Below are 16024 nucleotides of genomic sequence, written 5' to 3'. Positions count from 1 at the left end.
CCCTAGAACATTGAAAGCCTTCAACAACTCGTGCTGACCATATATAGCCACAACAATGTATACAAGGTAACATAAGTGGTACTACCTCTCAGGTCAACTAAATTGCAGCTTCAGACAATAATATTGACTTCCTTTTGTAGTTCATTATTCTTGTCTAAAACACATCTTTTACTGACTGGAGGGAAGTAACATAACTCTGGATAGCAAACTTAAACAGCTAAGTGACCTACAGTTTCATTTTATCAGACAAGCTTCATCTTTCACACAACAATCTCCAAGGATATATTAAATAAAAACCGTATCCCAGGTAGGATTCGAATTAGTTTGGTCTGAAACCAGAAACCCAAGTGGAGCAGACATGGACAACGACAGCGCGCATCAAAGACAAATGCTAGTGCAGGTGGAGCTAGCGAAGAAAAGAAAGGAGCACCAACGTGTTCGTTTCACCAGTCACGCTGAACTGAAGCAAAAAAAATTCGTGCGTCGCAAACGGACGCTGAAGCAGAGTGACAAAGGCAGCAGGTAGATCAAACGACTCCCGCAGTCCACGGCCGGTCCTCCACTTGCGTCCACCGCACGCTTTCCACAACCGCCGCCGCAAGCTCGCCAGATGGCACGGTCGGCGCACGACGAGGTGACCGACTCCGGGGCCTTCGATCCGTCGCCGTCCACCTTCCGGAGCTTCGTGTCCAGGGACAGCTCCGCCCGGTTCCCCGCCGCGCCGGGGAGGTACCACCTCTACGTCTCCTACTCTTGCCCCTGGGCGTGCCGGTGCCTGGCCTACCTCAAGCTCAAGGGCCTCTACCACGTCATCGGATTCACCGTAAGAACTCACCAAAGCACGATCTATTCTTCGCAGCCCATCTTTGAGAGGATGAATAAAATCCATTGATTTCTTCTCTCTCTGTGTGTGTCTGTGAATTGTATTCTCTAGTCGGTCAAGCCCATCTTTGAGAGGACCAAGGAGACCGACGACCACATGGGGTGGGTGTTCCCTGCCGCCGGAGACGAGGAGCCCGGCGCCGAGCCCGACCCTCTCAACGGGGCCAAGAGCATCAGGGAGCTCTACGAGATCGCCAGCGCAAACTACGCCGGGAAACCAAGTGTCCCTGTGAGTGACTGTCAAAGACAGGAGTATTTCCTCCTCCCATTTCTTTCTTGTTCATTCAACAATTGGGTTGACCTGTCTGTTATTTCAGGTTCTGTGGGACAAGCGGCTCAAGACCATCGTCAACAACGAGAGCTCCGAGATCATCCGGATGCTCAACACAGAGTTCAACGAGTTCGCCGAGAATCCTGGCCTGGATCTCTACCCTGCTCATTTACAGTCCTCCATTGATGAGATCAATGAGTTGGTGTATGAGGCGATAAACATCGGCGTCTACAAATGTGGCTTTGCAAAGCAGCAGGGGCCATACGATGAGGTAAATCGATCGGTTCATGGTTTCTTGGAAATAAAATTGAGTGTATTTCCTATGTTTGACCAGCAGTTCTTTATTTTGTTCTGAATTTGTAGGCTGTCATCAAACTGTATGAGGCTCTGGACAAATGTGAGGATATTCTAAGCAGGCAACGCTTTCTATGCGGCAATCAACTTACAGAGGCAGATGTTCGCTTGTTTACAACTCTTATAAGATTTGATGAGGTATGGATTTCTTAATAGAAGAAAAAAACTATGTAAAATCTAGCATTGATATTACATCTTGTTGAGTTCAGTTTGTAGGTGTAACCCAATGTATCTTCGGTAGTTGATGCTCCCTTAACCTACTTGAACAAGAGAAACGAAAAGTTATATGGGACGACTACTAGAGCGATTTAACATTCAGCGGAGTTGCTGATCTCACCCGGCTACTTTTTTGGCGTTACATCTTTCTTGTGATGCTGGTAGCTGTTAGCATAAATGTTCATCTGGTGTTCTCAACAAGAGTCAGAGCACCAAATGAGTGAGATGCAGTGTGTGAATAATTTGGTGTCAGCCTTAAAGCAATGGCAAAAACCATATGCAACAATTGTCAGACCATATAATCGCAAAAAAAAATTGTCGGACCATATAAAGGTGGACACATCACACATAAACATACTGAATTTAAGGGGGCACTTTCTATGCAGATGAACAATACCTGGAGTTTGATATTATTATTTGATCCTGGATCGTAATTTATTTTTGTTTTCATTTGAACTTGAAACGTTTGGTTCGTAATTTACAAATATTTCCTTTTGGCTTGTTTTCATTACAAGTTTTGATTAATTTTTCTCTACAGGTTTACTCTGTTTACTTCAAATGCAACAAGAAGCTTATAAGGGAATATCCAAATCTTTTCAATTACACCAAGGACATATACCAAATTTCTGGTATTAGCAACACGGTTAACATGGAGCACATTCGGAAGAGCTACTATGGAGGTGTATAGAAAGTTTCTTGTGCAATAAATAACTAAAAGTTTCTTGTGCAATAAATAACTAATTCTTGGTGCCATGAGTTTATTTCATGGATAAATTTCACACTGTGTACTCTTGTACAAAGGGGCTATATATTTGTTCTCACTTATATTCTTCTTTTTTTTGAAGAACCAACAAGAATTTGTCGTATTTATCTATATCTATATCTCTACCTAATAATAAAGAGATAAAATTTTAGCTCATTATTTCGTCCACCTACCATAACTAACTCTGTAAATGTGAAAGTTGTCCCTCTATTAGTCTAGAGCCCTCTTATTTTAGAAATCCTAGATAGTTAGGAATCCTAATTCTAATAGATCTCGAATCATAAATCACTTGAATAGGAATTCTAATCCATATCTATATGTATCTATATATTTCTTTTCTATTTTTTATCTTTTCCTATCCTAAATATTAAATGGGAATATAATATTAAACCGAGAACATAGTTTCTGTTTTGAATAGTAATTCTAATATATATCTATATGTATCTATATATATTTCTTTTCTATTTTTTATCTTTGCCTATCCCTAAATATTAAAATGAGAATATAATATTAAACCGAGAACACAGTTTCTGCTTTGAATAGGAATTCTAATCTACTATATGTATCTATATATTTCTTTTCTATTTTTATCTTTTCCTATCCCTAAATATTAAAATGAGAATATAATATTAAACCGAGAACACAGTTTCTGTTTTGAATAGGAATTCAAATCTATATCTATATGTATCTATATATTTCTTTTCTATTTTTTATCTTTTCCTATCCCTAAATATTAAAATGAGAATATAATATTAAACCGAGAACACAGTTTCTGTACGTCCCATTTCCGTTTGTGTCGGATTCTGCATCTTTTGTAGTTTTCTTTTCTGTTTTCTCCTATTCAAGTCCGGAATGGATTTTTTTTTTTGCTTTGCGTTTCTTTTGTTTTTTCTGTTCAATTCATGTCTTTCTTATCTGATTATTTTTTCTTTTCCATTTTGTCTCCTTCAAGTCCGGTACGGCCAGTTTTTGTTTTCTGTTTTTTCATTTGTGTCTTTATTCTGTCTGGATTTCTCCTTTTTTGTCCAGTTTTCCATCACCTTCCCGTTCTAAATTTTTCTCTTTTTCTCATAAATATAAAAGATAGATAATAAATATAACATATGATCTTTGAGCCCTTGACCAAGAGATATTTCCACCCCCAAAGTTGTTAATGCTTTTTTATTAGAGACAACAAAAATATTTTATTATAACATGGTGCATCCTATGGTCCAAGTAATCAAATTTTTTGTTATCCAATCTAATATATGAATAAATGTGTCTTCAAATTGTTTGTATGTGTCAGTGCTCCTGCTGTTGCCTTTCTCGGTGGAGAGAAAAAGAATAGGAACTGAAGGATTTTCGCAGAGCACTGTGAATTGAGAATTCGATCGAGAGCTTTGTTTTTTTATTTTTGGAAATCTAAGAAATGTATAAAGAGATAAATATGTGCTCATATATTTGGGTTTTAAATATATCATGACTCAAAGAGCAATTTCTATATCTCGACACTAAGGTCTAACTCAACTCGTGAGTAGTTCGGGCACGAGATTTAAAATTAGAGATGACACCAAAAATTGATAGAATACTCAAATATGGTTAATTTTTTCCTACCCTACTCTCGCATGAATCAGACGTCTGCCCGAACCCACTTGCATCCCAAATAAAATTTCAAAACATTTTATTTTGTACCCGAAAAAATGTCAGCCTTCTTATAGTCTTATGGGCAATGTTGTAGAAGCAACGACTGGTACCCTTGATGGAGGTTAGTGTAGCCTCACCTAACCTGGAAGTGCCATGCTCAAAAGTGCCAACACAGGAAGCCATATCCTCTAGACGCCGCCCATGAGCACCTACGAGTGCTCCTCAATGCACGTCCGGAGACACCGGCCCAACCTAGACAAATGGATTGCAACCCATGTGGGCGACTGGACAAGGTAGAAACCGGGCGAGCGGCTACCGGTATCCGTGCTCAGCCAGTGACAGCAGCGAAGCCTGTTCGGTTGGCTGGTTCGTATCGTTGCTGGTTCGTGAAAAAGTACTGCTGACTGGTTTGTGTGAGAGAAAAATACTGTTTCGGCTGGAAATTTACGATCGTTTACGACAAACGGCTGTGGCTTGTCGTAAACGATCGTAAATTTCCAGCCGGAACAGTATTTTTCTCTCACACAAACCAGCCAGCAGTACTTCTTCACGAATCAGCAACGATACGAACCAGCCAACCGGACAGGCTGAAGAATGGTTGTATGCTAGGTTTTTAAATTTAGGAGACTTATATTCACCTTTTAAATTTATTGGAATAGTTTACTGTTCTAAGTGTAATGTTGACCAAATTAAAAGTTTTTGTTTTCATTATCTTTAGTAATAAACTTCAAAACAAGACTGGGAGTGTCAGCTCATCTTGCTCACCATAATGAGAAAATTGGCGGGGTGCGTGGGGCTTGACAGATTCAACACGCATTGCTATTATTCTATTTTGTAATCTTTTTTTAAGCCAAGGGTTTGTGGTAATCCTTCATTTTCCATATTTCTTTTTGGCTTGACAGTTCTATCTTACTTAATTTTCCATTTTGGCTTGTAGGATCACGTACAAGTTCGCTCCAGGAAGTAAGAGAGAGCTGGATATGAGTTTGAATTTGGATCGAGATACCGTGAGATATGTGTAGCATGGAATTTCAGAAAACAAATTTACAATGCTTTGGAAAGTGAACTAAATGTCTTGGATTTAGTATGTACATGGCTGTTGGGTTCACCACGCATGCAGTAACTCCGTCTTCTGTACGTAGCTATATATCCACATTGCCAGATGTTATATCGAGTTCTCTTCAAAAAATAATTCAGTCAAATTTTCACTAAAATTCTAAGGTGTGAATTTGAGGTTTTAAATTATAGGCTCTAACTTTTGATGTGGGGCCTCTCTGTAGATCTAGTCCCACTAATCTGCACAGAGTAATGACCATTCATACTGAGTCATCTTCAACAAATTTCAGACAGTTTCGCTAAGACTTTAATGTATGAATATTAGAGGTTTTTAACTCTACCACGGTCCGGCTATTAATGTGGAGCCCACATGTACATCAAGTGCTACCAATCTGCATAGACTAGGGTTCTCATATTGACCCACTTCCAACAAACTTTAGTCAGCTTAGCTAAAATTTCAAGGTGTGAATGCAAGATTTTTAAACGTATATATACTTTGGTTTTTGACATGGGGCTAACATGTTGTCATACTAGCTTTGTTATCATTGGACAATCTTGGATGGATATTTAGTTAAAAGCAACTTAATTGGACATTGGTTATTTTGTGTTTGGTTTTGAATGAACTTTATTTTTTCTTAGATTTTATATGGACTTATGGATTTGATTTATCCAATGACAGCAGGCTAGAGCTTGGTGGAAATGAACTCATTAGGGTTTCTAGCTATATAGATGTGTTGTACAGATCGAACGGCCTCAAGAGGGGGTGGTTGAATCGAGGCTCTAAAAAACTAAAGCAATAAACTTTAACCTATTAAAACTACTTCACCCCTCGGAAAGAACCGGCTCCAACACTACTACAAAAAGAACAAACTAAAGTATGTACTTAGGGGAACCAAACTAAGCTATATCCTCAACGAGAACGATTTTTTTTTAATTTTAACACTTTTTGATAACTAATTTTAAATCTAACATGGCATTTTTTTAAAAAAAATAACACTTTTGTCCGCGTCTATTGCCCTGGCGCGGCCAAATGCGTGTGCCGCGCCATGCATGGTGGCGCGGCAGAGGTCTGACGTGGCGACGACCAATTTCGGTGACCGTTGACGTGGCAGCTCTTGCCGCGCCACCTACCTTGGCGCGGCAGTGCCGCACCCTGATCCGTGGCGTGGCAGAGCCGAATAAATATCACGCCCAGTCCCGCCTGCCCGCCGCGCCAGCCGCCCGACCGGCGGTACCTGAACGGTTTAATCCGAACGCGTCGCGCCGATAGTGGGAGTTATTCTAAGTATTGCTTGACGTAAAATCAATAGTATATTTATTTCTGTCTTTTGTTGAATTTTTTTCACGACCGGATACAGAATTTGATGAGCCAGTGATTTGTTTTCCGTCTTTCATAATACGGTTAACCACCAATTTAACTAATCGATTATGAAAAATTGCCACCGGCGTTGAGATACGCCGGGACTGCCGGTTCCCGAACTAGTTGGTACTTAATCTCACCGGCAGTGCTGCCGCGACGCAAAGAAACGAATATGAAACAGATAAATGAAGTCCGTGCACAAGTTGACGAGCTGGCACATAACATTTTCATTGTTTTAACATAAGTTTGACATAACATAACCAAATAACCCCACAAGTTTCGGACGCCAATATTCGTTTGACCTAACAAACTAAGACCCAGGAATGTAAGGATCACTCGGACGCCTCTGTCTCTTCGGATTTGTTGGCAACACATTGGGAGTGTAGCCAACGTCGGTATGGTGGCGTCGATGGTGCGTACGGCTCGTACCTTGCAAGTATATGATACGCACGATTACTTATAATTCTTTATGATCGTTAGTTCATGGAGCCTATGTATTTAAATAAACTATCTTTGATAGTACCTATGAGGCTCCTTGGGTACCAAGCGGGGCACCACCTAGCTGAGACATGCCGATCTCGTCCTGTGACCAATCGTCCCACTAGCCGTGCTGTCTGCGGAAGCCCAGGGGGTCATCGTCATCGTCGTCCTCGACGTCCTCGGTTGCAGGGTCCTTCCCAGCGCTATGATGTGGTGGTGTACGCACTACGGAAGTGGCACCTGTCATCTGCTGAGAAGAGCCGGCTAGTGTCCTCAAAGAGGCTGAAGACGTGGCACCCGACCGCGCCGGGAGTGGCGGATCCTCATAAGAAGTGTCCATGCAGCTCAGCTTCTAAGCTAGCTTCCTGCAGCTCTTCTTCACCTTCCGTATAAATAGACGTTAAAGTTAGTGCATTTCCCAAACGCATATACACTGAACAAACATTTTTGGAACGAACAAGTTTATGTTTACCTCCACAAAAGCTGCGAGAACGCCTGGCCCCAGCCCTCTAGACTCGTGAAGCCGGTATGCTGCTTCGTTGGACAGCCTCGACAATTGTGTCGCCTAGGTACAGAAACGTGGTTGAACAGTTTTAGTATACATATGTAATACCAAATGGATAACAAATTGTACCATTCAAGTATCTTACCACGTATCTTTGTAGCGGGCCTCTCTGTAGCTGTGTGTCCTCCCTAGTGGTAACGTCGTACACATCTTCGATGACATCTTCCTCCGAGTCCTCATCAATCGCCACATCAGTGTACGAGGGCTTGATATGTGTCCTCGTAGACCTATAAAGCCAGCGCAGGTACTCGTCGAAGGTGTGCTGGTCATGTGGAGGACCTGCATGGACCGGATGTCGTACCCTGTTCTACCACAAATGGATGCGCGAGCTGTGTGTCACGCGTCAATCCTTGGTCTTGTACCTCTTCCTACAGCCATACCTACAATAAAACGATGTTAGTTGTACCACACACCTCTGGATTGTAGCATTGTTATTAATCGATAACGCACCCGTGCAATTCTTGGTTGGTGAAGTAAAGCGGTGGTGGGTAGCCTGTCATTCTCCTAAACTGTCTGCAGACCCGGATGGGCAAGTGAATCTCGACCACATGGAAGAAAATAAGAGAGACGTCGCAGCGATACTCGTCTGACTCGTCCCTAGTGATAGGACTGAGATAGTCCTGGAGCTCCGGAGCATCCCAAGGACACCAATGCACCTAAAATTTCGTAATTGAGTTAGGTTGTGATATAGTGTAGATCGAACAAGACACAGGTGTGATAGTAAAGAGAGCGTAACCTAATGCTGTGTCAGGACGTCGAGACCGTTCGTGTACTCTCTGTACTTGCGCCACGCATTCCCTCTAACTAACACTGATTCTGTCCAGATATACAGAGCTGTAGGGAGTATATCCTGCCCGTTCCATCGCTGCATTGAACACGATAATGAATTAGCCATTAATAATGAATTCATATGTAACTGCCTCCAAGAATATAGTGAACCGAATTACTTACCGGTAAACCATTATTAAGGGGCCTCCCAATGGGCCATCGTTCCCAACACCACACCTGAAGTAGGTACGAGCAACCCCCAAGGTTCGCATATCCTGAGGTGCGACGGTAGGTAACGCATAGATGTCGATACGTCCATGCTAGGACTGCGCTGCCCCAGTTGTACGCCGCTATGTTCTCCCACAGCTATTGTAGTATGTCAAGGAACATCTAGCTGATCGTGTTGCCCGAGGCGTCTGGGAAGAGGAAAGCACCAAGAAAGTGCCAGAGCCACACACGAGTGAACCTGTCGATCAGAGCCTCCTCAGCCTGTGGGTCCAAGTAATCAAAGCGCTCCGTGATCTAGGACGACGAAACCCTGGAACTTTTCCTGAAATTGACCAAAGAAAATGAGACCCCATGGCTACAGGAAAGGAATGCAAGTATTAAATAGGCTTGAATTACTCACTTATTTTTCTTGGAAGCATCGTCGTCCGGTGGAAGAAAGCCAGTAGTGATCGTTGTCAACTATCCCTGTCACTGGATGTCCCCCCAACCGAAGGCCTAAAATAGCCTTCATGTCCTGCAATGTCAAGGTCATCTCGCCATAAGGTAGGTGGAACATGTGGGTCTCAGGCCTCCACCTGTTATAAGAATAGAACGACTGTTAGTTGCCTCAAATTTATTAGAAGAAAGTTTACGTACAAAGAATGCACTCGCACCTATCTACAGCTGCAGTAAGTAGTGCTGGGTCAAGGGACGGAAGACCGTGGTTGATAACACGGACAAGCTCGAGGAAGCCGGCACGCCGTATATACGGCGCATAACGCTCATCCCACTGGTGCGCCCTGGTGTGCGTGCGGAGCCTCAAAGGAGGCAAGGCCACCTCTGCGTCATTATCACTCAAGATGTGTGCTCGGTGTTGGTCGTCGTACTCCACCTCAAGAATGGGGTACAACGGGCGCTGCGTGGGAGGAGCCATCGTATTACGAATTGATAAACAAAACGTTAGAGTATTCAAATTAACAAAATTTAAATTAACATTAGTAAGTTCACAAACAAATCACTAACCTAACTATCCTAAATCCCTAAACCAAAAATCCTAACTATACTAAATAATAAATACATAATCAATCCCTAAAATACATAAACCCTTTTGGGTTTAGAGTAAACTAGTATCTATACCCAAAATCCCTAACTAAATAACTAACTATAAACTAAATAATAAATACATAAACAATCCCTAAACCCAAAATCCTAACTATACTAGAACACACAACCTCAAACCTACGTAATTCACAAACAAATTCACTAACCTAACTATCCTAAATCACTAACTATCATAAATCAATACCAATCATAAAACCCTAACTATCCTAAATCACTAACTATCCGAAATCAATAATAATAAAAAAATATAAAATCAACCCTAACTATCCTAAATTACTAACTATCCTAAATCGCTAATTAACCTAAATCAATAATAAGCAAAAAAAAATATGAAATCAAGAGGAGGTACCTTAGGAGCGGGTGGCCTTGACGCGCCGACGTTCGTGGCGCGGCCGGCGTAGGCGCTGCGCGGTGGGAGTGGCCGGGCGCGGCGTGGTCGGGCAGGCGAGGCCGGGCGGGGGCGGGTGCGGCGTGGCCGGGCGAGCGCTGGCGGCCGATGGGCGAGTGCGGGTGCTGGCGGTAGGTGGGCGGGCAGGGTGCGTGCGGGCGGGCGGCCAGCCACGCGGTATTTATTCGGCTCTTCCGCGCTATGGATCAGGATGTGGCACTACCGCGCCAAGGTAGGTGGCGCGGCAAGAGCTGCCACGTCAATGGTCACCGAAACTGGTCGTCGCCACGTCAGACCTCTGCCGCGCCACCATGCATGGCGCGGCACGGGCATTTGGCCATGCCAGGGAAATAGGCACGGCCAAAAGTGTTAGTTTAAAAAAACTTGCAGTGTTAGATTTAAAATTAGTTATCAAAAAGTGTTAAAATTAAAAAAAAATCACGAGAACACACTAGCACTAGATTCCTAAGATTTTGCAAGAAAGGAACCTAGCTAGTGCTTCACGCTAAGACAAAATCAAGTCTAGCATAAGATCCACACAATTTCTTAAGCACACACAAAAAAGCAACAAAAGTAATGCTACCGAAAGAAAGAGTTGGACAAGTGATCATTGTATTTCCCCTAGAGTCATAGTTGCAACTACCCCTAGTCCAAGCTAGAGCATCATTAAGAGTTGATCTCCCTTGAGTCATCAAGGCTCAATATTCACTAGGAGTACCTATTATCCAATTTAGATTGGTAGGTCTGAAACCAAGCACACCTCTAGGAGCTAGCCTTCCATCCATCAACTCCACCAGGAAGGTCATCTAGTCCCCCACCAAGCCATCTAGGAGCTGATATATCCCAAGAGTAGAAAGTCTTCGATCTTCACTTGATCAAACCCCTGAGCTAAGAGCATAAAGATGCACACCAAGTAACTCACACACTCCTCTTTACTTGAATTGCCCTCAATCTCTCTTCACAAAGCCTCACTGAGGGGCACCAGATCATTCGGTGACCATACTTTTATTGTTTTTCTAACTATGACTACTAAATACTCATGAATATTCCCCACTAAATGGTACACTACAATAACTAAGGTACACATTGGATCATATGATACACATCCCTAAGCACATCCAAATTGAATTGGCCATTGCAAAGTACACCGAATGATCCGCCAAGCCCACTAAGGTACCACTAGATCATGTAGTACACTCCAACAAGCATGCCCAAGAAGAAATGTTCTTTGCACAATATCACCAAATTATGTACTAGTCCACACAGAACCCTTCATGTATCTTCTAGTGGGCAACATTGCTTAAGACTCGGTATGCCACAATGTCACCGGACAATCTGATGGTCTTAGTCAACTGATTCTATGCCCTAAAATCTTCTATTCAATCTATGTTTGAAGCCTAATCTCATCCAATCAACTTCTTTGAGATCCTTGACTTATCCTCTATCTATCCTAGCCACTGTTGACAAACTTTGCTTAGAGTAACTCTCATGTGTGCATCAAACTGCTTTTGGCTCCAATTTTGATCAAACTACTAATCTTGACCTCCCTTACTAGTATGGCCAAAGATAAAACAAAAACCCCAACACTAAGTCTAAATGTTCCCAACACCAAGTATGCACTTAGACATTATTGTGTCCTTAGCCTTCATGAATATCGTTGCGCCATACCTGGCATCCAATCACCAGGAGGCAACATAACCAAGTGGCCTCGATGTGACTGACTATTTGTCATTAACCCTGCAAAACAAAGTTACCCACATATCCTTTTGTTCATCAATCATGGAAACCTGAGCTAGGTGCCTTGATGCAATCATGCATGTGTTCTTCCATTGAACCCATATTCCCATTTATGGGGAATAGGGCTTGATCCTAATTCAATGTGATCTCATATTGTTGTGCATGACAAGTAGTTATCCTAACAAAACACAGATTATCTCTCCTACCATACCTGGGTCTAGCAGTCATGGTGTAATTTGGCCCATGGCTACCTTCCCTCTACTAGTCAGGTGAATGCATCTAGGCCCCAATTTAAGCTTTGGGGTTTTGATGATTAATGAAGACATGTGCTTGTGACTAACATGTGTTTTGTAGGCATTATATTCACATTAGTTAGTCACTTACCGACCACATGGTTTTCTTGGCCCTAATGATTGATGACAAGTACTATGAGGCAAAGGATATTAGTGAAGACTAAAGATTTTATAGGGTCAAGTGCAAGTTTGGTGTTTGGAGGGACACAGAGTGTATAGGGCTTTATTTTCCTATGGTTGTACTATTAAGGGCTAGGGAATGTCCATGACATGCAACTTGATGGGAGTTCGAGTTGAGAGCATTTGGATATGCACGAATGATACACTATCAAGTCTCACAAAGTCAGAGGCTAAGTGCCTCCACTGGATAGGTGTTAACTTAAGGTTCTCAAAGATGTTGAACTGGATGAGATTAAACTTAAAGTGAGCTCAGAATATGCACCAATTGGTTGGGACCAGCCTGATAGATCATTCGGTAGCATTGTGCATGGGATCAGACAATCTTTGGGCTATAGAGTCTGATGCTATTCACCAAGGGCCATGGCCTGGGCCATCACCCAACTTTAGTTTGATGAAGCGATGGATGTGCACAAGGTGGAGCAAGGATTCCTATAGGGGCCAGACACAGAGGGAATTGTGGTGCTAGTCAAGAGCCTTATGGCAGCCGATGACGCCGTCTTAGCAGAGGTGTACATATATGGAGCCGATCCTCCACATCCACCATGACACGGGCGAGGGTAGCCAAATAGGTGGGCCATGCATGCCCCATGCCCCTATAGTGAAGAAAGAAATAGTTGTTGTTGTCCATGGATGGGCATTGTCCTCCAAAGATAGAGAAAACTTTTGTTAAGTTTGTAAATAAGTCGTGTGTTGCCTCCTTTCTTCTATTTCTTGTGTTTCTGATTGGCGTTTCTTTGACTTTTGAGACCTCCAGGCCCTCACAAGTCTCAGTCATAACCACGTTGGCCAGGGTTGATCCCCCTTTGGTGCTTAGGTGTAGGCATTTGCTCGGTTGGAGGCTAAGGGTGCATGAATAAGGCAAGAGAGGAAATTCTGGTTAGGAACAGAGGAACGAGCGCGCATTGCGTATTTTTGGTCGATTTGTGTCGGTCGAAGGTAACCCATGGATACACGCTTAGGGATCCCCCGAGCGCTCTGCCATGCTTGGGTCAGTTGAGCATGGCAGAGGGCTTAGAAGGAGCATCTTAGAAAAAGGGGTTCACGGCAATGAGTTCACAACTTTTTTGTATCAAAAATTGAAAAGGTACAAAACACAAATGAAAGACTTGAGGGTTTCAAGCGACATAGCTTTCATTCTGCCTTAGTACGCCTTGTTAACACCATAAATTAGGCTTCGTTGTCTACTGGGAATGCCATGCTACTGAGGTTGCAACTATGGGGGCTTCTCATAGCGGGAACGGTCGATACTCGCCTTCACCGGGCTTGTCCCTTGTGTGGATATGAGCGTTGGGGTGGAGGGGCTGGCTGAGTTGGAGTCACCTACAGTAGTGCCTAGGGTCTCACCAGAGCTTGGCTGCACGAGCGATGCCTCTATCTTGATCTTCTTCCTATTTAGACCAACTGTCTGGAGCTTCCTCCTCTATGTTCTAGCCATTGTCCATAGTAGTAGGTCTACTGGAAGTTGGCGCTGATGGCGATGGCTCCCTTGTGGCACAACATCTTCAACTTCAGGTAGGTGCAGTTGGGAACAACCATAAATTTCATGAAACATGGCCGCTCGAGTAGGGCATGGTACGTGCTCGAGAAGTCCACCACCTCAAAGGTCAATGGATCCTTGCAGAAGTTGTCCAACTTGTGAAAGGTGACATAGAGCCAGATATGCCTAAGGGGCATGGCTTCCTAGCTCGGGACGACTCCAAAAAATGATGCCTTGCTCGGGCAGTGGCTGCTTCTTGGAATCTTCATTTTGTTGAGGATCTTGGCATGGAGGGTGTTGAGTCTACTTCCATTGTCCATCAGAACCTTGGTGAGGTGCACCTTGCCTACTATCAGGCTAACCATGAGAGGGAAATGGCCTAGGTGAGGCATGTGGTCGGAGTGATCGCCCCGATCAAAGGTTATTGCTATCTCGGACCAACGTAGCCGTGTCGCCATAAGTATGGTCTTGACAGTGTTCACCTCTTACTTGGTGATCTCGTGTTGGCACCGTGATTTGTGGGGAAGGCGTAATAGGCTAGGAGCCCCCTCATGGTTATTGACCTCATGTTGGATGACGTGCTGGTACATGATCTTCGCTTTCATTCTTTTGAGCTCGGATCACTCAGCCTCCTTGCCGAGCATTAAGGCACTCAGCCTTCTCCTAGAGATAGGCGGTGTGGCTAGTTGGACTTAGGTCCAAGAGCATGATGTCATGTTCATCAGCGGCCAATTATTCCCATGGAGGAAAAAACCCTCCCTCTTTAGGGAATTGCTGACAACCTCATGGAGTCATACTCTGGCTTGACCCCTGATAATATCTCAAGGAAGGTGCATCGCGAGGGGACATCGGTCCCTGTAGCACCCTATGTCTAGCAGTTCGGTGTTTTTCATGTTAGGAATGCTTAAACAAGAGTTCTTACAATGGAGGAATCAGGAGAGAGAGGTGTAGGGGGTAGCACTATACATCTAGGGGTTTCAGTCAAAGTTGAGTATCCCTATCTAAGTTCTAATGATCCAATCCCTTCTATAGGAGCACATGCCTCCCCTTATATAACTAGAGAGGCCATGGGGGTACAAAGCGAATGGTTCTCTACATAGGGATTCTCGCCTTGGGCTTTGGTCTTCTTATTCCTAGCACCACTAGTCTTCATTTGTCTTGTATCTAGGGGCCAATAGAACCACAACCACTCCTTGATGCCCCTACTATAGCCTGGTGCTGACCGCCTAGGTGCTCTTTGTCACAGCGGTGCCTTCCCTAGGTGAACCTTCTCCTATCTTCTTTTGCATGCCAAGCTTCTCCCTCTGCCCTGAGGGTCTGCCAAACAGGCCAAGAGCCCCCACTTTGTGGGCTTGAGGGACTTCCTTGTCTAAATGCATCACACCCCAAGCGTGACCCTACCAAGGGAGGTTCGACAATGCCTCGTGGCTAAGGAGAATGGGATGGCGGTGTAGTGCTTTTGCGCCTATTGGGCTTTGAGTGCGGGACATATTCTAGAGCTAGCTTCTGGCTTGGCCCAGGGCGAGTTTTCACCCTTAGCTATAGTTGGGACAACTTCATGGGCTACAGCTTGGCTAGGGATCCCCTTGGGCCTAGAATCCCCGCGTCTTGGCCAAGCCCTTGAGCCTCGAGCAAAGATGGCCAGATCGAGTGAGGGTTTCATCTTCTTGGCTCACCCTTCTGATATCAGGGACTCTCTCGAGAGAGGGTTGTCTCCAACATGCTAGAGGGTTGTCCCCTAGCTGATTTAGAGAGTGAGCTAGGGTGTTAGTTGGACTAGTTGTGCCACTAACCCAAGGACTTAACATACCATTACGTTAGGACTCTCATCACTAGTCCTAAAATAAACAACTAACCAACCAGCCTAAATTGCACTCCTTAGTATTGAGTTCTCTCAAACAACCTTTCATTATGGAACAGGCTCTCTTTAATTAGTTAAAATGATCATTACATCACTATGAGTCGGTGGATAAGTGATCTCTTTTGTCCTTGGTCATTGATATCTCAATCCTTAATCTGAGCAATTGAAGCATGTCGGTCTACAAGTATACAATTATAGCATCACCAATATGTGGATACACATGACTAGATATCATTAATATTATGGTTTAAAAATAATTGTTTGACTAAATATAAAAGTTAGATGCACAATCAATTGAAACCAGGACTAAAAGATTTGCCACAAGGCCTATAAATATCTAGCCTTGTCCTTGACATCCACTCCATCGAAACATTGTGATTCATACAATAACCTCTTGTGTAGTACTCAACCCTCACACCTC

At 43.5% G+C, this 16024-nt stretch overlaps 1 protein-coding gene across 1 annotated transcript; it reads left to right on the top strand.

Annotated features, from left to right (window-relative positions):
* Positions 1 to 433: 433 nt before the first annotated feature.
* Positions 434 to 5300, top strand: LOC136518349 (uncharacterized). Its single transcript, XM_066511998.1, has 6 exons — positions 434 to 823; positions 935 to 1111; positions 1200 to 1424; positions 1517 to 1645; positions 2262 to 2403; positions 5047 to 5300. Exons 1-6 carry the CDS (start codon positions 611 to 613, stop codon positions 5091 to 5093), a joined length of 933 nt encoding a protein of 310 aa, XP_066368095.1. The 5' UTR covers positions 434 to 610; the 3' UTR covers positions 5094 to 5300.
* Positions 5301 to 16024: the final 10724 nt, after the last annotated feature.

The sequence above is a fragment of the Miscanthus floridulus genome, chromosome 17, assembly GCF_019320115.1.
Source record: "Miscanthus floridulus cultivar M001 chromosome 17, ASM1932011v1, whole genome shotgun sequence".
Taxonomy (NCBI): Eukaryota; Viridiplantae; Streptophyta; class Magnoliopsida; order Poales; family Poaceae; genus Miscanthus; species Miscanthus floridulus.
The sequence above is the reverse complement of the archived record's forward strand: the minus strand, read 5'-3'. Positions and strand labels throughout refer to the sequence as shown.